Source organism: Geotrypetes seraphini, chromosome 2 (assembly GCF_902459505.1).
Source record: "Geotrypetes seraphini chromosome 2, aGeoSer1.1, whole genome shotgun sequence".
Classification (NCBI taxonomy): Eukaryota; Metazoa; Chordata; class Amphibia; order Gymnophiona; family Dermophiidae; genus Geotrypetes; species Geotrypetes seraphini.
Genome location: NC_047085.1, coordinates 199613535 through 199638377, shown reverse-complemented (window position 1 = coordinate 199638377; position 24843 = coordinate 199613535). Strand labels below are relative to the sequence as shown.

The 24843-nt window shown below is 40.6% G+C and overlaps 1 protein-coding gene across 3 annotated transcripts in view; it reads right to left on the bottom strand.

Annotated features, from left to right (window-relative positions):
• Nucleotides 1-382: 382 nt before the first annotated feature.
• The window catches only part of ELOVL2 (ELOVL fatty acid elongase 2), a 101973-nt gene continuing 77512 nt past the window's right edge, over nt 383-24843 (bottom strand). For all 3 annotated transcript variants that reach the window (XM_033929428.1, XM_033929430.1, XM_033929429.1), the window contains 5 exons: nt 24265-24342; nt 21883-22054; nt 16373-16497; nt 7837-7971; nt 383-1182 (listed from right to left, as the gene is read on the bottom strand). In XM_033929428.1, coding sequence (XP_033785319.1) covers nt 1057-1182; nt 7837-7971; nt 16373-16497; nt 21883-22054; nt 24265-24342 — 636 coding nt within the window. In that variant the 3' untranslated portion in view covers nt 383-1056. The remainder of the gene's footprint in view (nt 1183-7836; nt 7972-16372; nt 16498-21882; nt 22055-24264; nt 24343-24843) is intronic.

Below are 24843 nucleotides of genomic sequence, written 5' to 3'. Positions count from 1 at the left end.
ATCTGATATAAAAACTGTCCACCCTCATGATAGTTAAATGTGTCTCTGTGCTGTCTCTTAATTATTGATAAGGATGATTCAGCATTTGTATATGAAGTGACATTTAATTTTTCTATCCTCCAACAAAGCAGAGGATTGCAGCGGGTGATTATATCATAGAGAAAACCATTGTTTCGTCTTCATTATTCACTTGGGAAAAGTTCAGTGACCCTTTAAGCAAGTATTATAACTAAAAATAGAATAAATCTAGACTGAACTGCAGCCATTCATCCACTGCAAGACTGGACTTAGTGGACATCGATACATGTTCTTTCTGGGTTAATACATAAGTTTATGAAGAATGTACCATTTTCCATCTCGTTTAAAAATGCACATTCTCACACTCCTCCACTTCTTTTTTTTTTTTTTTTTAAATAAAGAGAGGGTGTTCCAGTAACTAGAGCCCTGCAAATCCTAAACGCAGCATCATCACACTGAGCTCAGAATTTTCCAGCTGCAAAGGGTTAATAGCAAATGGAGTGTTGTGGAGCAATGGGTTGGGATAGTATCTAGAAAAACTTCTGAAGAAGAATTTTGAAGCACTAGTGTGTCAGGCCGGTTGCTTTGGAGACTCCCTTTTTAGTAGAACAGGTTGATGGGCTTCAGAACTACACTGTATCTACTTGGTGCTCATAGAGAAGACATGCCAACATCAGTTTGAGCAGAGCCCTTCTTGTTAAACAAATATGAAAATGCTGTATACTTTTGGGTGCACGAGTAAACCGTTAAGGCATTGTTTTGGAAGTGCTATAGGAGAGCCATTGGGCGAAAGTGGGACTGAAATGTCATCTTGTGGGTATCACTTTGATCACCAACTCTTGCAAAAGCAACAAGCACTATTATACTGTTAAATTCTAAACATCAATGTACTAAATTCTGATGACAAGGGATTTATGTATTTTTTTTTCCTTAAACTTCTTTCTGAAGCTACACTGAAGCCCTACGTATCAGTATTTAAAGTTGGTCTTTTTGGGGTGAGACTTCTTGGGATGTTGTGTATTTAATTTTAATTGCTATTTATTTTTCTTTCTTATAGAAGGCTCCATTGATTGCAGTGGCACACTCTTTATGAAAACCATTCTTGACTTCAGTTATTGTAGCAGACCCTTTCAAATCATTTTTGGAAGACTTTTTCTTGTATGTCTGCAAAAGGAGAGAAAAACATGTTTCTATCATGGTTATATCAAGTACGAGAAGAATCTTAAAAGAGCAGCACAGCTTTCAGAACACACAACAGTGAAGTTTCAACATAAAAATTTGATTTTATGAAATCTATTAACCTTCAGCAAGTAAATCATTACTCCCTGAGTTCAAGCAAGAGACTCGTTGAACTTCTTAACTTATGCAGGTACCTGGCAAGATCCCAAAAGAGTAAAATATGAGTAGATTTTATGCTGTTTATCCTAGGAATAAGCAGTAGATTTCCCCAAGTCTATCTTAGTAATGTCTTATGGACTTTTAGGAAATTATATAAAACTTTTTTAAACCCTGCTAAGCTAACTGCTTTCACCACATTAATAATAAATTCAAATTGCTGATTTTGTTTGTTTCAGGCATATATATCTCCCTCTCTAAAGAACTTATGCATTGGTGTAGCCTGACTGGGTACATGTCAACTATTGGTTGGAAATATGAATGAATGCCCTGAAGAAACTTATTAATAAAAATAGATTTTACTAATTCTGTACAGTAATTCACATCATAAAATTGCTAGTATGAAAGAACATAGAATCCAGTCCAGCAAGGCAAATGCTCCGACACTCATAGGAATTCTATGAGCGGAGCATTTACCTCGCCGGCCTGTGGTAGAAACCTCTACCGCAGTTATGGAAAAGGAGCCCATAATGAGGATCAATATAAAGTAAGGTTTAGATTCAAAAGGTTTGGCTGCAACTAAGCCTGACTGCTCAATCAGCTGAATTTAGTTATCAATTATATATGGTCATATGAGTAAGGAGGAAGTTACTTTTTTCACAAGGACAGTATGGGTGTTAGGTAACTTTGTTTCTTAAATAAATGAACTAATAATTTTAAAAAAACCTGTAGTCTGCTTACTCACTCTCTTTATCCAATATTATATTTTGTTTATAGATTAGAAACTATTCAGTGCGACATATACACAATAATAGGAAAAATGAAAGGGGGGAGGGTCTTTTTCTTGTATTGTATACCAGTACATTTGGTACAGGTAACTGGGAAAAAAAAAAAACTTACCTAATTTAATAAATGCATATGAACCAGTCACTGAAGTCAGATCAAAAGATAGGAAAATATAAGATAGAGAATAATGCAAAGAGGTGAGTCAAATGGAATATAAGAGAAGAAATAGAAATCTGGAGGGGAAAGGGACCGTTCATGGACAACCATTGCTGAGATCTCTTTGCTAACTATTGTCAGTGACTGAGGGGCCGCTGAAAAGTTCTTAGCCCAGAGAATGATGTGGAACCATGAAACTTACAAGTTATTCACACTTACCTTGACATCTATAATTTCAATGATATGAAATGAAATAAAAAGTGTCAGTTTGGAAATTTAATACACATCCAGAAAGAGGGAGGGAGGGGATGGGAAGGGGGTTTCTTTATTCTTGTTTCATGTAAAGTGCTTTTATGGAATTATGTAAAGTGCTTGTTTCATGAATAAGTGCTTTTATGGAATTATTGTTAATGTTATTTTCTTTCATGCATTATTGTATGATGTTCTTAAAGAAATTAATAAAAAGTTGACCTTAAAAAAAGTGTCAAGAAAAGTGTGGAATAACTTGTAAGTTTCATAGCTCCTCATCATTGTCTTCTTGGTTGGGCTGAGAACTTTTCAGCAGTCCCTCATATAGCCCCTATATAGTGTTAGGGTTTTAGCAATTGGTTGGAGGACATATTAGTTTATATGTGGCCTCCAACCAATTGAGATGAAAATGAGTTTATTAAGAAACATTTTAAAAATGATGTAGATCTCTTTTGGCATGGATAAAATAGACCTCAGTGAAAACAAGCCAGGTTTAATGCTATGATCACGGAATGAGCCTGTATCGGTAACACTGGATGAAACAGCACCCCTAAGAGAATAAGATGAAAAGAAAAAAGAATCTTGGGTTTTCGAAGCTTTGGCAATGCTTAAAAAGTTCCAGAAAACTGAAAAGAGTTTGGAATAAGTTTAAAGGTCAAATTTTATATGCAATGGAGACAGGAAATTAAACAGTATTACTTTGAACAACTGATAAGAGGCAGAGAATTTTTTTTCCAGATATTCACAGTGGTTACTTCAATGGATAAAGTTTTTTCTACTGTTATTTTGCTTTAGCAGAATTTTTCAAACTAAAGTTAATAAGATTAGACAGACTTTTACTCTGAATTTACAAAGTTGCCTGTCCTTGGAAATCTTTTCCGATTGTATTACTGATGATGGTTCAGGAGACAGGACTTGGTGCTATTTTCCCCAGTTACACTAGATTTAGGGCTCCTTTTACTAAGCTGCGATAGCGTTTTTAGCGCACGCTAATCCCCATGCTATGCATAAAAACTAACGCCAGCTCTATGGAGGCGTTAGGATCTAGCGCGCATGACATTGTAGCGTGTGCTAAAACCGCTAGCGCTGCTTAGTAAAAGGAGCCCTTAGTTTTGGACATTTTAAAAAGACTATTAGACAAACATCCAAAGTGCAAGTTTTTAAAATCTTTTTTACTAAAGAATATTCCAACAGCTACACTTCTCCCTCCGTATTCGCGGTTTCGGCACTCACAGTTTCACATATTCGGGATTTTTTGTTGGCTGACTCCGCCCCCAAAAATTACATCATGATTAAAGTTCCTTTACTTATGCTGTACTGTAAAAAAAGTTTAGCGTTTACCAATATTTACTCTGCTTCCATGCTTTCTCCTTCAAAATCGAAGTTTCAAAACTTTCACCCTGAAAATCGCTGGATCATATACTGTATAACTTTATTTTCTGATATTTATTTTCAAATGGTTGGTTACAGACTTAACTATATAAGTTCCAAGGAGATCCCAATCCATAATATCCTTCATTGTTATACATACCCCTCCTTTCCTATACTTACCGTATTCTACTCCTAACAGCTGTATACGCCCCCCCCCTTGCCTCTGACCAATCAGAGAAGACATGAATGACACTGAAAAGGGAGGAGTGCTTTGAGGTTCAAACCCCTCGTCCCTCTCTCTTTACCCTCGCCTGTCAAAAGCCCTGCAATTATTAGCTGTCTTGAAAAGCGATAATCGTCTACCAGCTGTGAACTAAGCAATTGCAGAACCTCTAGATAAAAAAATCCAGAACAGAGATGGCAGAGGCAGCAGGAACAGCATGAGACTAGGTAAATCTCACCGTCTATTTCCCCAGGAAGAGAAAGATGCAAGAGATGAGCAGTTTTTTAGCCTGGTCTTACAGTATGTCCTGCTCATGCCTGTAAAGCGCAGCTGGAACCTGCTCTCCGCGCATCCAGCACCATTGTCACAAGAGCAAGAGATGTACAGCTGGAATGCACACGGGATCAACACGGTCTGGCAGGAACAATAGACGGCAGGTCAAGCGCATTGTAGTAGTCTTTTCCAAAAACTGTTGTATATGTTATTTGCGGTTTTAAGAACAAAAACACTGCTTTTACAAAAAATCACAAATAACATATACAATAGTTATTTGCGTTTTTTCCATATTCGTGGCTATAGCCGGAACGCATCCACCGCGAATACGGAGGGAGAAGTGTATTTTATTTTGGTTTACTAGATTTATTAATATTGTTTTGAGCAATGGCTGTTATTTTGATGATTCAAATCACAATTTAACTCTTATTCCAAAATCTATATATATAAAATCGGAGGTATGTATGTGTGTATGTATGTATGTATGTATGTGTGTGTGTATGTGCCGCGATCACGCAAAAACGGCTTGACCGATTTGAACGAAACTTGGTATGCAGATCCCTCACTACCTGGGATGATATGTTCTGGGGTCTCGCGGCCCACCTGCACACGTGGGCGGAGCTACAAACAGAAATTCAGATTTCACCCATTCATGTCAATGGAAAAAATGTAAAAAGCTGCCATTCTCACAGTAATTAAAAAACGGCTTGACCGATTTGAACGAAACTTGGTATGCAGATCCCTCACTACCTGGGGTGATATGTTCTGGGGGTCTCGCGGCCCACCTGCACACGTGGGCGGAGCTACAAACATAAAATCAGATTTCACCCATTCATGTCATTGGAAAAAATGTAAAAAGCTGCCATTCTCACAGTAATTCAAAAACGGCTTGACCGATTTGAACGAAACTTGGTATGCAGATCCCTCACTACCTGGGGTGATATGTTCTGGGGGTCTCGCGGCCCACCTGCACACGTGGGTGGAGCTCAAACAGATAATCAGATTTCACCCATTCATGTCAATGGAAAAAATGTAAAAAGCTGCCATTCTCACAGAAATTCAAAAACGGCTTGACCGATTTGAACAAAACTTGGTATGCAGATCCCTCACTACCTGGGGTGATATGTTCTGGGGGTCTCGCGGCCCACCTGCACACGTGGGCGGAGCTACAAACAGAAAATCAGATTTCACCCATTCATGTCAATGGAAAAAATGTAAAAAGCTGCCATTCTCACAGTAATTCAAAAACGGCTTGACCGATTTGAACGAAACTTGGTATGCAGATCCCTCACTACCTGGGGTGATATGTTCTGGGGGTCTCGCGGCCCACAACTCTATGTTGCTTGCTCAAGGCTGGGTTCACCCAAGAATTTATATGTTCTTGCTCCAGGAGGTGAAACTAAAAATGTTGTTTATAATCACGTTTTGCGTTAGTTGTATTGTATTCATTTTGTCAAATATTTCACATTATAATTTGAATATTGTACTTTTTATTAAGCTGTAAAAAAATAATTTCATTCACCACTATAAAGTATCTTTATTTGAATCCATTTACAGTGTTATTGCTATAATTAAATACCCGTGCAACGTCGGGGCATCAGCTAGTCCTAACTAAAGTGAAAAACTAGTTGCCAGCATACCCTGGCTCACTAAACTTATAGAGTTTATTGTTAGGAATTAGTTTTCAGAGTTTCATTTTTAATTTGACTTTCATTTTACTCAATATGGTGAATAAACATGTGGATAAAGGTGAGCCAGTTGATATTGTATATCTGGAATTTCAAAAGGCATTTGACAAAGTAACTCATGAAAGACTGCTGAGGAAATTGAAAAGTTAGGGGATAGCAGGTAATACCCTATTACGGATTAAGAATTGGTTAAAAGCTAGAAAACAGAGTGTAGGGTTAAACAGTCAATATTCTCAATAGAAAAGAGTAAATAGTGGGGTTTCCCAGGGGTCTGTACTGGGGACCACTGCTTTTTAACAATCAATGAATTAAAGATGGGAATAGCTAGTGAGATAATTTAAATTGGTAATGACATAAAGTTGTTCACAATTGTTAAATTGCAAGAGGACCTTGGGAGACTGGGCATCAAAAAGGCAGATAACATTTAATGTGTGCAAATACAAAGTGATGCATATGGGAGAAAGGAACTCAAACTGTAGCTATGTGATGCAGAATTCCACTTTAGGAGTCACTGCTCAGGAAAAGGATCTAGGTGCCATAATTGAGGATGCATTGAATCCCTCAGCTCAGTGTGCAGCGGCTAAGAAAGCAAATAATTCCTAACTTTCTATCAGGAAAGGAATGGAAATGAAGATAAGAATATGGCAATGTCTTTGTATTGTTCCATGGTGCGGCAGCACCTAGGCTACTATGTGTAATTCTGGTTGCTGCATCTCAAAGATATAGCAGAATTAGAAAAGGTATAGAGAAGGGCAACAAATATGATAAAGGGGATGGGAAGACTTCCCTATGAGGAAAGGCTAAAGTAGCTATGACATTCAACCTGGAGAAGAGACAGCTCAGGGGAGATATGATAGAGGTCTATAAAATACTGAGTAGAGTGGAATAGGTCAATTTGAATTGATTGTTTATGCTGTCCAACAATACTAGAACTATGGATTGTGCAATGAAGCTGCTATGTAGTAGATTTAAATCAAATTGGAGAAAATATTTCTTCACTCAGCATGTAATTAATTCATTTCCAGAGAATGTGGTGAAAGCAATTAGCTTAGCAGGGTTTAAAAAAGATTCAGATAACTTCCTAAAAAAAAAAAACCAAAACATTATTGAGATGGCTTGGGGAACCCACTGCTTATTCCTAGGATAAGCAGCACAAATTCTGTTTTTCTTCTTGCTATCATGCCAGGGTACTTGGAATCTGGGTTGGTCACTGTTAGAAAGAAGATGCTCGGCTTGATGGACCCTTCAATCTGTCCCAGTATAGCAACGCTTAGGTTCTTATGTAATTGTATTTCAAGATATCTGCAATGAAAATGAGTGAGATAAATTTGCATATTGCAATAAGCGCCAATTTATCTCTTGAATTTTGTGGATTTTGTAAAAGTCCATCTGGCTGTGAGTCCCCCAGGAAAGGTTTGAGAACCCCTGCCATGAGTTGACAATATGATTTTCTGTTTAATTGGTTACTTAAACTGACACAAAGTTCTTGTAAGGACTGAAGTGTTGGTTTAACTAATTCCTGTCGGCTCAATCCGAGTGCTGAGGTACTGTTTTCTAGTCAAAAATGATCATTAACTACAGAATATGCATGCACACCACCCCTTTATTTCAACACTGTCTTCAAGCATAGGCTAAAAATCTAAATTTGCTTATGTAGCTCGAATATCCCACCACATGAAAGTGATTTATTTCCGTGTGGTTTGGAGAGAGGGAGAATATTGATAGCACTTCACTTACCTTAACATAAAAATTTATAAAGAGGATCACCAGTGTGGTCATGTAGGAAGACTGGAAGATGAGACAGCCAAATGGGAATCCACAAGGCAGCACAGCAGCACTAAGCGTGTGTGTAATAGTGAGCAGAAACTGAATCTGGGAGCAAGAAAAGGAACACACAGCCATGGTTAAGAAACAGTTTTACAAAGATCAAGTACTATACTATACAAGTTTTTGGGAGGAAAAACATATATTAGGAATCAAATGCAGCAGTACATTCTAGTGCTGCCCGATTCACGATTTGAATCGGTTCACCGATTCACTTTGGGTGAATCGATTTGAATTGATTTAAAATAACAAAAAATCGGCTTCCCAATTCGGCTGACCCTCCCCCCTCGCCCCCTAAAGCAGGAGCGGCAGCGGTGCTCTTGTTGGCCGGCCGCTGCCGCACCTGCTTTAGAGGGCTAGGGGGGAGGGTCAGTTGCGAAGTGCTGCTGTCCGGTTCCCCCCCTTGGCGTCTGGCTTCCCCGCACCCGTTTACCTTTTGAAGAGTACCCTGCACAGAAGATCGCAAGATCGCGGCATTAGCGCTATCTGCAAACAGCTTCAGAGCTGTTTCCTCTGCCGCGGTCCCGCCCCTCCTCTGATGTCAATGGGGGGGACAAGCCTTTAAGGGGGGGAGGCAGGCCTTTAAGGGAGGAGACAGGCCTTTAAGGGGGGAGACAGGCCTTCAAGGGGGGGAGACAGGCCTTTAAGGGAGGGGGACAGGCCTTCAAGGGGGGGGACAGACCTTCAAGGGAGGGGGCCCTGGTGTAGAAGTACACGGAGGGAGGGAGGGAAGGGGGGGTTCAAAGACACGTGCATATGCTGGACTTTGGGGGGAAGAAATAATGGGTCTAAAAATAGAGAAGAAGAGAGATGATGGACAATGGGATTTAGGGAGGGAAGAAACAGAAAGGGAGAGAAGTTGGACACAAGGGATGATGTGGAGTGGGGATAGAGATACTGGATAGGAGGGTAGTTGAGAAAAGAAAGGAAGAGATAGTGGACCCTGGGGTGGTGGGGAAAGAGGGAGAGATGCTGGATGAAAAGATAGTTAAGAAAAGATGGATCTGTGAAGGGAGATGAAAAAAAGGAAAGATGCCAGAGGACAGAGATGGCAGGTGAATTGTTAGCACGGAGAAAGAAGAAAGAAGGAGACCCTGGCAAGCAAGTTATCAGAAGACAACCAGAGCCTGAGACCAACAAAATTTGAATAATGACCAGACAACAAAAGGTAGGAAAAATAATTTTATTTTCTGTTTTGTGATTGCAATTTGTCAGATTTGAAATGTGTATCCTGCCAGAGCTGGTGTTAGACCGCAAACGTGAGCTAGGATTTAACAGAGAGAGGAAAAGTCTTTTTTGTTTGTTGATTTTGTTTACACCACAGCGCCAGTGTGGTTAGGAGAAGGCAAAGAGGGTGAAGAGGCTGTAAAATAAACCCACCAGGATGTTTGAAAAAAAAAACACCCAATTGGGAAGGAAAATCGAATCGAATCGAAAAAAACAATTCAATAGGTTGAGTCGAATTGAATTTTTTTTTTCCCTGAATCGGGCAGCTCTAGAACATACAGTGACGTAGTAAGGGTGAGCGGTACCTGGGGTGGGAGTGAACATTCTCTTCCCCCCCCCCACTGCATGCATGCCCCCTTCCCTTTCCCAATATCTTTTTAACTTCAGCATGTGCACGTCGGTTGGCTCACCCATTGACATTACTTCCTAGGTGCAGGTCCTGGAAGTGATATCAGAGCGCTGATGTCGACGCGGATAGCAACCTCATGCCAGGGAAGTAAAAAAAGGTACAGGAGAAGACGGGTGCATGCGGCAAGGAACGCCCCACTGCACCCCCTTACTATGCCACTGAGTACATAATACTTCTACTAATTTAAATATCACCTTAAAAAAGAAATGGGAAAACAAGTTGTTCTGCTGTTTGTATTCAGCTTTTTATGACATCAAGGGAGCCTTCATCTAGTCTGGAAATTGATTGCTATACAAAATAAAATTAATAGAAAGCCATCTCTGCCCAGGACTAAGAAGCATGTCAAAAATGCATGTGACGAATAGTAATATCTGCATCAATTACAAATACTATAGCAGTGATCTCTAAATTTATTTATTTTTTTCTTTTTCAAAGTGCTCTGTAAGAAGCAATTGCACTGCTGATGGTAGTCCTGTGTTGAGGGTCTCCCTAGCAGTAAGCCTGACTCTGAAGGTAGGTATCCCCTCACTAAATAGTCTGTTTCCTTGGTCCAGTCACTGAAGGATCCCTGCATGCCTGCTCACACTTTCAATCAAACAAATGAGCTGGTGTTTCCTGATATATAATAGGACCAACAAACAGTCCACATGCCACTCTTCCTGTAAAAACTACACTGGCTACCAGCAGTGACATAGTAAGGGAGAACAGGGGGGGGGGGGCAACTGCCCCAGGTGCCATCTTGGTGGGACATTTGCACCTCTCTGCCTCCCACACCATGCTTGTGTCCTCTCCCCCCCACCCCAACCCCCCACGGACCTATTTAAATCTTCACCAGCGTGAAGAAATTCTCCAGCCTGCTGCTTGCGCTGGCCTGGCTCCCCTTTGAAATTGTTGCCGGGTCACAGGCCTAGGAAGTGATATGATAGGAAAAGCCAATGCCGGTGCAGAAGCCACGTTAAGGCTAAGATAAGTGCTGACTGTGTTTTTTGTACTATCATACATAGCATAATACAGGGGTTGTTCTGCCAATGACAGAATGCTGGAGGGGAGTTAAAGAGCAATTTAAGCTCCCCTTCGAAGCTCCAGAGCAATGTTTGCCCTGCAGCTTCTGAGGAGTTTTCCCCTATTCAGCTATATTTGTTTGAAAATGTAGTCTAGTGTTGACAAGGGGTTAAGATATTGAGCATTTTTGCCACCATTGCAGATTTAAACTGGAGATATGCATTTGATTTCTTTGAATATTTTTCTCAAGTTCCTCCATTTTTGTTGGTTTGTCATACAAAGAATAATTATTACATTACATTAGTGATTTTTATTCCACCATTACCATGCGGTTCAAGGCGGATTACAGAAGAGGATTTCAGAATTACCGAAGGGGATTTCTGGACATGTCCAGAGGTGTTACAGAGTAGAGCGGGTTGCTTCAGAGGATTGAAATGTTTCATACGGTGTTAGTTAGTCTTCATGGATTTTTTTGAATAGCAGGGTTTTTATTTCTTTTCTGAAAGTTTTGCAGCATACTACATAGAAATTACATGTGTATCTCCCAGATCTGGATTCGAGCAAATGCATTAGCTCTATGGTTGGAGCAAATATGCACGCTTCAACACATATACGCGTACGTATGTACTTACATTAATAGTCTATAAAGGATGAGAGAAATGTGCTATTTACAAAGAGTTTTCTCATACTTATCAGAAATCTAGGTAGCATACAGGTAAAACACAAAATTTACATCCCACATATTACAAATGTAGGCAGCATATAGATAAAGCACAAATAAATACAGTGGAATCCCAGTTATCCTGGTATTCATCTAACCGACAGTCTCAACCAACCGGGGAAAAAAATTGCTGCCAAAAACAAATTGTCTTCTGTGCTCCTCAGACAACCTCCCCAAGTCATGCACTCCTAAGAACATAAGATAGCCTTACTGGGTCAGACCAAAGGTCCATCAAGCCCAGTCGCCCGTTCTCACAGTGGTCAATCTAGGTCCTGGCCAAAATCCATTCTATGCTACCGATCCAAGACAAGCAGTTGCTTCCCCCATGTCTTTCTCAATAACAGACTATGGACTTTTCCTCCAGAAAATTGTCCAAACCATTCTTAAACCCAGTTATGCTATCTGCTCTTACTGCAACCTCTGGCAATGCTTTCCAGAGCTTAACTATTCTCTGAGTGAAAAAATATGTCTTCCTATTGGTTTTAAAATTATTTCCCTGCAACTTTGAGTGTCCCCTAGTCTTTCTAACTTTTAACAGCGTGAAAAATCAATCCACTTGTACCCATTCTACTCCACTCAAGATTTTGTAGATTTCAATCATATCTCCCCTCATATCTCTTTTCCAAGCTGAAGAGACCTAACTTTTTCAGTCTTTTCTCATACAAGAGGAGTTCCACCTCCTTTATCATCTTCTTTGAAACTTTTCTAGTGCCGCTATATCTTTTTTTGAGATGAGACCAGAATTGAATGCAATACTGTTGACCCAACAATCCCCTCCCTCCCTCTCTCCAGCCCCCCCCCCCCAGCATCAATGGCAGCCATAACCCTACCTTCCTTCCACCCTCCAATCCCCGAAGCAACAGGCAGCTGGTCCTAACAGCCCCCCTCCCTCCCTCTCTCTCTCTCCCTCCCACCAATCCCTGAACCCTGAAGCAGCAAAGCTGGTCCTGATATGGAGGCTTTCCAATCACTGTGCACTTATTTGATTGCAAACCCATGGGAACTGTAAAATCTTACTATATTTTATCAAATTATCTTCATTATGTAGTTAAGAATGGCTGAATTAACTCAATTTGAAGCTTATGAGCAATAAGGTTCTTGTTGAGGCTTTACTTTTTGACATTGCTCCTTATATTTAAAATCAGTCACTTTCTGTACTGTCCTGAGTCCACTCATTGCTAGGTATACTTCTGTTCACTGAAAATCAAATATTTAAGTTTATGGGAAAGATGGCACACATGGAGGGGCATAACCAAAAGATTCTGATTCGGGTGTACGGCGCTTGATGCTCAAAGTTGGCAGGGGAAAATGTCCATTTTCAAAAAATATGTCTAGAATATATTGTATATATTTTTAAAAATCAGCTATCTGGATCGTCCAGACCGCCAGTACATCTATCTTTATACAACATTTTTGACCAAAAATAATTCCCAAATGCCCGGAACAAGACCATTTGGATGTGGGAGGGGAAAGCATTGTGATGGACTGGTCACCCATACATGGCAACAGAGCAGTGGAGCACCCTACAGAGCATTGCTGTGAACTTTACAAAAAGGGTGCCACATAAACATCTCACCAGAACTCCCTTAAAGGTTATGGTGAACCCCCCCCCCAAAAAAAAACAAAAAAACAACAACAACTCCAAAACACACTAAACCTACTTGTCTAAAACTCCAATAGCCTTTATGGCTGCAGGTGGCACCTATATGGCAGTAGAGTAGGGTTTTGGGTGGTCTCACATTTTCCACCATGAATGTAGTGGTTAGAGTGGCTTATGGGTCTGGGTCCTCCTCTCTATGGTTCACTAGCACACTCCCCCCTCCCCCCAGGCTACTTAAGACATCTGTATGCAGCTCTACTAGACTTTCCTATAGCAGGTGCTGATGTTCCGGAGACAGGTATTTACCTTTTTTCTGATCTTTATGGCAGTGTGAGGGGGTCAGTGATCACTGGGGGAATATGTGTGAGTCTTTACTTTGTCTCTGCAATGGTTATCTGGTCGCTTTTGATACCTTTTTGACACTTATACCTGCTTTTACATCATCTAAGTAATAACGTATAATTTTCATCCAGGAAGTCTGTGAAACATTCGATTATTGTAGGGATTGAACACAGCAAACACACACACGCAGGATACGAGTCGGGATGGATCGCTGCCAGTGGCTAGCTCCGAGTACCTTTTATTATGCTTCTAAGCTAATGACATCATAGTAACTCCCTCATTTACACATCTAATGATTGGTGGATACAAAGGTACATGCTTTTACATCGTGATCACCCTCAATTCTGCATGTAGGCAAGGGCCTGATTAACACGTGGAAGGTTCATAGACAAAATCGTGCGAGACAACGGCGCGCTGACAACTGAGCGCAGACAACTGAGCGCAAGGTTGACGGCATGCCGAAGAAATGCACTATTTTAAAGGGTTCTGACGAGGGGTGTTGGTGGGGAACCCCCCTATTTTACTTAACAGACATCGCGCTGGCATTGTGGGGGGTTTGGGGGTTGTAATCCCCCTCATTATACTTGAAACCAAACTTTTTGCCTGTTTTTTAGGGAAAAAGTTCAGTTTTAAGTATAATGTGGGGGGTTACAACCCCCCAAACCCCCCACAACACCAGCGCAATGTCTGTTAAGTAAAGTGGGGGGGTTCCCCCCCACACCCCCTGTCGGAGCCCTTTAAATAGTGCTTTTCTTCGGCGTGCCATCAACCTTGCGTTCAGTTGTCGGTGGACAGAACCTGAGTCTTTGCACATATGCAATGCCTGTCAGCTGATGTCCTTTCCAAATAAGGACAGCTTAAATAAGATAAGGGTTAATATGTGACAGGGGTCTTGTGACAAGAGGGGAGGGGGAATGCCTCAGCATTCTGTCACAAGGTGCTAACATTGTCCTTTGCTTTAGAATGGCTACGTGGCAAGAGGGGAGAGGGAATGAGGAATGATTCATAATTCTTTCACAGGGCCTCAGATCAGTGTGCTGATCTGGCCTTGTATCAGTACTGCGTCCCTTCAGATTATCCCTGCAGGACGACTAAGTCTAGGTCAGCCCACATCCCACCCTATCCACTCCTTCAAATACGCCCCTTTCAGCTCTGGGTGCACAGCGGCATTCAGAGGCCTAAAGAGTCCCTGGATACATCCAGAAATTCTTGAAATTCAGTTTGATTTTCGGCACTTGGACAACCTGTCTTTTAGGTCGTCCAAATGCCGACTTCGGTAGGTTTTTAGACGTGTTTAAGTTTTGATTATGAGCCCCTAATTGTTTATTGGAAGCTTCTATACTGCTACTAATGACTGGGGAGTCAATTCTTCGGGGTTTGCATGAGCTTCAGTATTGGTGTTACAATACAAGAGCTAAATATATGTGAATCTTACCTATTTATACCATCTATATACATATACTGTAATTATTGTTTCTGTGTTGTCATATACTTGTCTTTGCATTATTTGTTAGTTCCTTTTGTGTTCTAAGTTGGGGTAGCCTGCTGTTTCCCCCTAATTGTTTCTTTATTTGCTAAATTGGAGTGGAGGAATGGCCTAGTGATTAGACCTGCTGCATAAGTACTCCGAAGTTGTGGGTTCAATCCCAGCGCTGCTCCTTGTGACCCTAGGCAAGTCACTTAATCCTCCATTATCCCAGGTACCATATTTAGATTGTGAGCCCACTGGGACAGATAGGGAAAATGCTTAGAGCACCTGATTAATAGTCAATGTACGTATTGTAAACTGCTTTGATATCTGTGGAGGAAAGGCGGTATATCAAATAAAAATAACCATAGCTATAATTTGTGGTCACCTCTGGGAAAAGGTGAATAAAGTCACCAGAAACAAATAATGAGCTTTTAATCAATTCTGTTAAGTTAAACAATTTGTAATACAACTGTCCAAATGCCATCCTTTTATGTGAAAAGCAATAATAAAAAGTCACAGACATTCAAATGTAGCTTTTTCAGACTTATGACCCCTTGACATGAAAAATTGGCCACACAATATTTTGAATCTGCTACTTTCATCACCTTTTACCCAGAGGGATGTAAGCTGGTCCTCATTCTAATTGTTAGCTTTTTTGTGTATTTAAACACAAGGTGCTGTACTCGGTTGTGGGCATCTATAAAATATACTCGGTTTCCTATAACTTCACTATCAATCAATGGTGTAGCGAGAGAGGTTAGTGCCTGGGGCAGTGGGCCTTGCAGCCCCTACTCTTCCCTGCTGCTTGAACTTCCTCCTGCCCCCTATGTACCTCTTGAAATGTTTGCCAGTGCGAGCAGCATCTTCCACTTGCTGCTCGCACAGCCATGGCTCCCTTCTGACATCACATCCTGTTCCTGTGACCAGGAAGTGATGTCAGAAGGGAGCCGAGGCTGGTGCAACCAGCAAGTGGACAATGCCGGCAAACATTTAAGAAGGTATGCAGGGGGTGGAGAGGAAGAGAAGTGCTGGCACCTACTCCCCCCCCACGAAGATGGCACCTGGGGTGGTCTGCTCCCCTTACTAAGCCACTACCGTTAATTACACCATCCTAACAGGCTATCATACACCATCCTAACAGGCTATCATACATTTCAGTAATTTTGTTCATCAAGTAAACAAAGGGAACTAGTTTGTGGTAAATACAACTTCACCTAACCATTTTGCTCATGAGGCACCTGATCAATGAGTTTCCTGTTGTTGGATGTATTTGCTGTGATCTCCCTTTTCTTTTTTTTCTTTTTCTTACATTTATATTTCACTTAAAACCTAAGCAGATCACAAATTTAATTTAATACATTGAATTAAGGCACATTGGAACTTCCCTCTCTTTCTCATATAGGCTCACACTCTAAACGAAAGTGCCTAAAAGAGAAAAGATTATGTAATATATACAGTATCCGACAGAGAAATAAAAAATGTAAAAGATAGGCAAAAATCAAACCAAGGCAAAAATCTAAATGTAAATAAAATTCCAGTTTGTATGTTTCATGGCTGCAATTCATCTGGGAAATGTGGCACAATATCTTTGCAAATAAAACTGAGAGCAAATATACTTAACAGGAATTTACTCGCTGAAATATTTTTTTTTAAAAAGACAAAGTAGTGAGGTATTACCAGTTGTGCCTGAGTGAGGTATTTCTTCCACCAAAGATACTTGTGCATGGATGGAATAACAGACAGGCCATAGTAGGAGTACATGAGAACGTGGATAAAACTGTTAAGCAGAGGTCCAAAGAAACCTGTAGAAATACAGTGGAAAGGGATGATTTATACATAATATAGACTCTAGAGTTTCAACATAAAAATGAAATGTCAGTTCAGCTACAGGGGTTAAAACCCTGGAACAATACAAAAACCTTATGAGTCAAAAACGTGCATTTGATCTATCTAGATAAATAGAAATAAAACCAAAATAATTCAAGTGACATCTTTTTTATTGGACTAACTGGAGCATGGTTAGATTAGCTTTCAAAGGCAATCCTTTTTCAGATCAGATTTATCTGAAAACCAGATCTGAAATCGACTTTAACAATTGCTATAGTTCAAAATATATAGAGTGGTTTTAATATTGGTGCTATCGTGTGTTTGATACATAAGTGTATGCTTTTCACATAACCAGCAATCTGGATTACGCAACACGAGGTGAATATTCAGCTGCGCAGTTAGCAGATAATTTGGAGTAGCCTATTGGCGAGAGTACCAAACCAGCCAACAAAGCCAGGGTTCAGATGCCACTGCTGGTCTCTGAGATTTGGGGCATGTCACTTAATCCTCCATTGCCTCAACTACAAAATTTGATTGTGAGCCCTTTAGGAAAGGGAAATACCTACTGGACCTAAATGTAACATGCTGTAAACTATTACTGAGGTACGTGTTTTCAGTTTCTACCATGTTCTCCATTGAGGTGGTGCTGCTGCTGCGAATACACTCTTAAAACTTAAGAGGAACGGCAAAAGCAAGAAGACCCAAGTTTCCACAGGAAAAGAGAGCAAATCCAAACAAACGAGACTGGAAACTCAATGTTCTCGGACCTTGAGTTGTACTTTATTCAAAGTGTTCTTAAGAACAACAATAAAAATGAAAAACACAATAAAAACTTAATCCACAATTATCATAAGAGGACCCAACACGGGCTGTGTTTCGGCTAAACCCGCCTTGTTCAGGGATTCTAGGCTATGAATTACAGAAAAGGTATGTTAGTCTAAGGGCTCCTTTTATAAGGTGTGTTAGGGCATTAACGTGCGGAATAGCTGGCGCTGAATTGCCGCACATGCTAGACTTTAACGCCAGCATTGAGCTGGTGTTAGTTCTAGCCGCGTAGCGCGCGGTAATATCCTGCGTGCGCTAAAAACGCTAGCGCACCTTAGTAAAAGGAGCCCTAAATGTGTATGAATGTTTTTAAGTGAATGATATATGGAGTCCAATATGATGTGAATTACAAACAACAGTGAAAAGAAGAGAAAACCGTGTTTACATGTAATTGGCGACTTCCTTATGATGTCCTAAATTCACATATTAATAATGATTATTATAAATTCACAACCCTGAGAAGCCGTCTATTGAATGCGTGACCTATTTTCTGTTCAATTGTATTTTGTGCCTACCTTGAGTTAAGTTGGGAAGTGGAATGGGGGGTGGAGGGGGGATTGGATTGGAGTTGTTTCATGTGCTTATCTATTAAGAAAAAGTTGAATTGTCATTGTTGTTTTGTTTGCACTTTGTTCTAATAAATATATTTCAACATAAATTCACAACCCCTTTACATTGGTTCTTCACTAGCACCTGTATGTGGTTATGCCTCTTCACCAATTACATGTAAACACGATTTTCTCTTCTTTTCACTATTGTTTGTAATTCACATCATATTGAGCCCCTGTCCTGCGCACAGCTTTTACAGATCAGTTTATTTCTGACTGGCATTTTTATCCACGCATCTTTACCATAGGACTTCATAGGGACCCCTGAAGAAGACATTCCTTCAAAACACGGACCATGTTGGGTACAGGGTCCAAAGCTTTTCAGCAGACTGTGACCTAGAGCAGTGTTCTTCAACTACCGGTCTGCAGAAATTTTCTGCCGGTCTATAGGGCCGGCACGTCCATCGGGCCCAAGACAGTGTTCTTCAGCCACCGGTCCACAGTGCGATCAACGCGGTGTCTTCGGGCCGGCTCCCTGAGTGCTTCAGTGCACAAAGCCATGGGAAAAGTCTCCTACACGCGTCCTGTGCCTGAACCGGAAGCCTTCTCTCTGATGTCGCAATGTCAGAGGGAAGGCTTCCAGATGAGGTGCGGGACTCACGCGAGGAGCCGCTGCCCACAGCTTTGTGCACTGAGCACTCTAGGAGCTGACCGAAGACACTGCATTGATCGTACCATTGACCTGCCCGAAAATAACACAGGGGGCAGGCCAGAAGGCAAGGCACAGCATGGAGGGAGAGAGACAACAACGGTAGGTGGAATGCTTTTATTTTTTTATTTAGTGATTGATTTACATCTGCTATCTGTTAATGATTATATTTTGTGTGTGTATATATGAAAATTGAATGGAAAAAATGATGTTACAATTAGTACTATTATGGGGGCGGGGTCTGGGGTGGAGATGGGCATGACTTAGCCCAGTGTTCTTCAACTGCCGGTCCGTGGACCGATGCCAGTCCACAAAATAATTATTTCATTTCCGCCAGTCCATAGGTGTCAAAAGGTTGAAGAACACTGACCTTGAGGTTTTTATGTGGTTTGCCAAGTTTAAATATTTTAATATTAACAAAGTCCATCTCAGGAACATCATTTCTCCACATTGTTTTTTGTTTCTTCTTGGATTTGTCTGTGGAGATCATTGGGTCAATTCTCTTGTTTTTGAAAAAAAATATATGTCAGTAAGAAGAAAAGTTAGCTCGATGCGGTAAAATGCAAGCTTATACTGAATCTTGATTTATTATGAGAGTCGGCAACCTGTGGTATCTCATTAAGTACCATGGGAGACAGCAACCTGCCATACTAACTAACTCTCCCACCCCCCACTTTATGAAGCCACGTTAGCATTTTTATCACCAGCCATGGCAGTAAAAAGCTCCTATGTAAAAGCTTAATGCTCCTAGAACTCCTTTAAGTGTTGGAACTTTTACTGCTGTGGCTGACGATAAAAAATGCTAATGCAGCTTAATAAAAGGGGGGAGGTCTGTTTTTAAGTCATTGTATATGTGCCATTATTGAAACACTGGATCTTAAAACCATGGCCCAGTTTTCCTGGGTCAGATTTAGAGATAGTGGTGTCATCCACCCCATCACACCTACTCCCACCCTCCAAAAAACTCTTTCTAGATTCAGTAATTCTAGGGCAGGAGCGACTCCCAGTCATTCCTGCTCTGCTGGTGCTGTCTCTATAATGGAGCCTCTAGCAGTAGTCTCACACTAGTACCACTAAGGATCATGTTTTTCATATAAAGATGTCCAAACAATAGGAGTCCAATTTCTATAAATCCTATACACTTACTCAGAATCTCTATAAGCTTTATGGTATAGGATATGTTTCAATAAACATTGTTTCATTTTTAATTTCAATATACAGCCTTATGCTTTTAAATCATGGTTTCAAACCCAGATTTGTGAGTTTCCGGGATTCCACTGCAAAATGGTCAAATGCCAGAAAAGTCCGTCCTGAACGAAGCTACCTGTGACGCTTCAGTGTCCAGTGTGGCGGTGCCTTTGGTCCCGCTCCGCTTAGAAAAGAAGAGCAGCATCCAGCGCTCCGAAAGAGATGCCACGACCGCGGAGAAGGGGGAGAGGTTGTTGATCAGAAGTTTATCTAAATTTCAAAGGGGCGTGTTAGAGGTGAGGTGTGGTATGGTGTGGTGTGGGCGGGACTAGGTTGGCCTCACAGAATTACTATGAGCATCAGAGCAGTTACCTCACTGGACCATGGTAGAAACCTCTACTGTGGTTTAGTATAAGGAGCCCTTAATTAATCCTCATGTCCTACTTTACAATCTCAAACCTAAAGTGAGTAAAATAGAAGGACAACTAAAATTAAGGAAGTGCACTGAAAAAAGTTTTTGATTTCTTTTAACTGTTTTGGCTGATTTTTGCAAAGTTTTTTTTTTTTTAAAGAAATTTGAAATGTTTAAACGCAAATTTTTCTTTGCGCCTAAAGTCAACATAGTGTGTGGCTTTTTTTTTGCATGCTTTGGGGCTCTTTTATTAAAGCTTAGAGTGTACTAAAAAAATAACCCCCTCTCCCCCTTTTATCAAGCTGCGTTAGGGTTTTTTATTGCCAGTCATTGTGGTAAAAGCTCTAATATTCATAGGAATTCTATGAGTGTTGAAGCATTTACCACAGCAGCCTGCGATAAAAATCCCTAACGCGGCCTGATAAAAGGGGGGATTAGTATACATTAAATATCATGAAGCCTATAGGTATAAAATAGGCTTTGTAGCCTTTACCCTCCCCCCCCCCTCTCTTTTACTAAGTCATAGTAGAGGTTTCTATTGCTGCCCGGAATTCTAAATGCTCCGATGCTCATAGAATTCCTATGAGTGTCGGAGCAATGTCAGATCATTTAGCGCTCTGGGCCACAGCAGAAACCTCTACCTCAGTTTAGGAAAAGAGGGCCTTAATGTGTTCTAATCCTGTTTGTGTATGTTAAGCTTTAGTAAAAGGGCCCCTTAACGATTTGTGAACAACGAGCGCAAATTGACTATGTTGAAGATCATTTTCCTTATTCTGTATTTAGCACAGGAGATATTTTTTGAGGAGTAAGTTGGAGAGTTTTCTTATTGGAGGTCTGGTGATACTAGTACTGAAAGTACTTTCTAAAATGCTACAGTAGGTAGGGTGATTCACGGAGAGTGTTTTCAGTGAATGTTTAAGTCCGGGACCCTGAAGAAACAAAGTGGAAGGAGAGCTCAATCAGGACCCAAGGAGATGAGCGGAGAGGAAGAAGGGAGCTTGAACCTACTTGATGGCAGGCCTTTGAAATAAGAAAACTGGGACTCATTGGTTTTTGCTCTTTGTGTATGCCAATTTGTTGTTCTATCTACAACTCTTTTTCTGGAAATATGCTTAATATAGTAGTATCTCCTTTGTAGATCTAGTTTTATGAGTCAACCAGTGAAGGCCTTGGGGCAATGAGGCATTTTGTTTTCTACATCCATCAGAACCCCTTAAATTGTATTATAAGGAAATCAGGCATCGAATTCACCCAATGCGTGAGCAATAGCTTTTTTTACCAGCAAGAGCGCAGTATATATAAATTTTCAAGAGACAAAGCACTTTTACATATTATGTGAACATAGCCTTTGTTACTGTTTCTGTTCTCCAATAGCTGACCTTTCTGCTATCCTCCATGGACAGTTCGTTCTCTTACTGCCTATTCTTGTGATATGGCTATTGTTTTTCTGTTGGTTGCACTATCAATAAAAAAATTTTTTTTTTTTTTAAACACTTTTTTTTGTGCAGCCTCTGTGGACAGTCCCTGTCCCGTCAAGAGAAAGAATTGCAAGTGCAAATGTTTTACTACTGGAAAATGCTCCAGGCCAAAAATACATTTAATGCAATCTCATATTGTGAACACCCATTGCATCAGGAAGTCAGCATTAGATCTGCTGGACATACAATAAAGTACTTACTTTGTCCACAGGGAATCCAGTTCATTACACACCACCAGATGTTAAACATTGTGGCATGGTGATAAACATGCAGAAATGTGATTTGACTGTTTTTCTTCCGAAAAACAAAGAAAAGTGTGTCCGTGAATTCGATTGCTTTGGAAAAGTAGTACCACCATAGAACTTTTGCCACCTAAAAAGGAATGGGGCCTCAATAAGTGAAATGGACACTTTTGCTCACTGACATAATGACTACTCAAATGCGTTTGTGACACAAACATGTTTTCCATACAGGGCTAGACGCTAATTCGTTTTATTGCATGCTGTGTACTGCAGATTCCTCCTTTCCTGCTCTCTGCAGTGTTTTAAGCTGCCATGATGCTAATTGACCAAAAGGTGGTGTACTGAATGTCAATCAACTAAATGATTTACTAACAGTACATGGTATCGGCATTAGGTGTGTCCATTTATTCATCTGTATGTATTACAGCAGTGATTTTCCAATGTATTCTGGGGGACCATGAGCCAGCTAGGTTTTCAGGATCTTCCTAATGCATATACATAAGAAAGATTTGGATATAATGATGGTAGTAGAAGAAAGTAATGGCTAGAGCAGCCGCCTAAGAATCAGGGGAGCCAGGATTCAAATCTCACTGAAGGGTCAGGAATATCATGTTTGGATGTCTAGCAAAGAATTATCTTGTCCTGACTAAAAGCAGCATTTCTTTCTGCAAACCTGTCATGGCAGAACACAAGTCTATTTCTTGAACATGCTGACCATCTTTCCAGGCCTGTCCAAAATTTAGCACACATCTATTCTCTTAGCTGCTGTCTTTCCTGAATGGCAAGAGAGTTATAGTAGCAGATTTAAGTAAGAATTTACTTGCTGTCTGGGCTGATGGAAAAGTTCCGTCTTGAGGGTTCATTTCTTAGCCCACTCTGGTCTTCTGTTCACTATTGGCCCTTGACTTACATGACCCTGTGCCCTGTTCCAGAATATCGACTGATAAATTGCATATTGATCTTATAGCTAGTACTTCTTAGTGGAATTTTTATTGTATTTTAGCAAATTGTATTTTATTCATTATAGTATAATTTTTAGCACTGGTTTTTTAGTACATTGTATTTTTATTCATTGATTGTATAATTTTAGCACTGTATGTGAACTGCCTAGGGCAGTATATAAAAATGTGGTAGGGCAGTATATAAAAATAAAATTATTATTATTGCCCAGATGGTTCTTCTCTGTCCTATAACCTTAGATCAGTGTCTCGCAAACTTTTTCAAGCCAGGGCACACTAAACCTAATGTTCCCTGCTCGAGACACCCGGAAGTGCGCTGGTGTCGGCGTGATGATGTCACGCGCATGCTGTGATGTCAGCACGCCACCGTCAGCATATGCGTAAAGGCCCTGCAAATGGGCTTTGCGCCAAGAGAAGGACCTGCGCTGGAGAGAAGGGCCGGCAGAGAGAAGAGGTGCCGGCATCGGGAGATTGCTTACAGGACGTGCCTCTCTTTGCGAGAGGCCCGTCCTGTACACAGTCAGCCGGCGCTGGCACAGCTCCTCTTCCCTAGTGTACCGTGGCACACCAGAAATCTCAGGAGGCACACAGTTTGCAATACAGTGCCTTAGAGTTTGATCCCAAGGAGAGCCTCGCTCTTGAGCTGGGGCAGAAGAATTTGATTTTGGGCCTTGGTAGATTCCTCCAGCAGTGGGGAGGGAGGGGGCTCACAGTAAATCTGTGGACCCTCTAACATATTTCCAGCCTCATGTACCACAAAAATGTCCATTTAATCTGCAGGTAAGGTTGCTCAGCTGTGAGACCAAAAGGGAAAAGAGGCACTCGCACCTTACACTGCCCCATGTTGAAAAGCATTAAGTGAAGAGAAATGGTTTGAGTTTGACTTTTGCCTGCCATCTTGGATCTCCCCCAGATTTCTTTTTTTTTTTCTAAAAAATTGGACCATGCAAATAAATCATTTTTTAAAAATGGATTATTTTTCTGCTAAATGTTTATTATTTCTCTGTAGATACTATGACGTTATTTTGCTCCATATTAGAAGGTTACACACATGGGGAGAAACTGTATCACTTGCTGTGCACACAAGACTCGTATATGATTTTAAAAAGCAGTTGGTATCCTAATTCACAATACAGATGAGATCATACTAGCTCTCAGAATAGGAACCAGCTCTCAGACAAGAACAATAGTCCAAGAAATCTGAACACAAGTGCCCATTGAAGATGTAATTCAAAATATCTTGGAAACTATGAGTGGACTGAATGCCAAAAAGGAAGAGGATAAAACTGTGCCAAGAGTTTCACTGAATGATTCCTTGAATGAGTGACTGAATTCTACTCCTGATCCTGCACTGAGCATTAAAAAAAATATATTTCCTTACCCTAATATCACCATCTCCTGCACTGTCCAGATTTTGACACTGTAGGTTATATCCTGCTTCCCAAGTTGAGAGAACAAGCTGAAAAAGGACAGGAATAATTACAATAATGCAAACATTATATGATGAACTATACACAACAATCAAAAACATAGTCCAGTAGTATGGGGCTAGAGTACCATAATGAGCCAGTCACACGCTTCCATCGATAAATTGCCACACTTCACAGACAAAGGTGCTAAAATTGAATCTATATTTGTATTGCTATATATTTATTCAATTTTCAATACCATCCTCCCAGATGAGCTCAGAATGGTTTACATGAATTTATTGAGGTACTTGATCATTTTTTTCCTGTCTGTCCTGGTTGGCTCATAATCTATCTAATGTACCCAGGGTCACAGGGAGCAGCTTGGGTTTGAACCCATAATATCAGGGTGCTGAGGCTATAGCTTTAACCACTGTGCCACACTCTTCCCCTTGTATTATTCCCATTTAAATACTTTTTCAGTTTTGCAGTTTCATATGTCCTTAGGCCCTGATTCTATAAATAGCGCCTAGCTCCTAGACACTGTTTGGCAT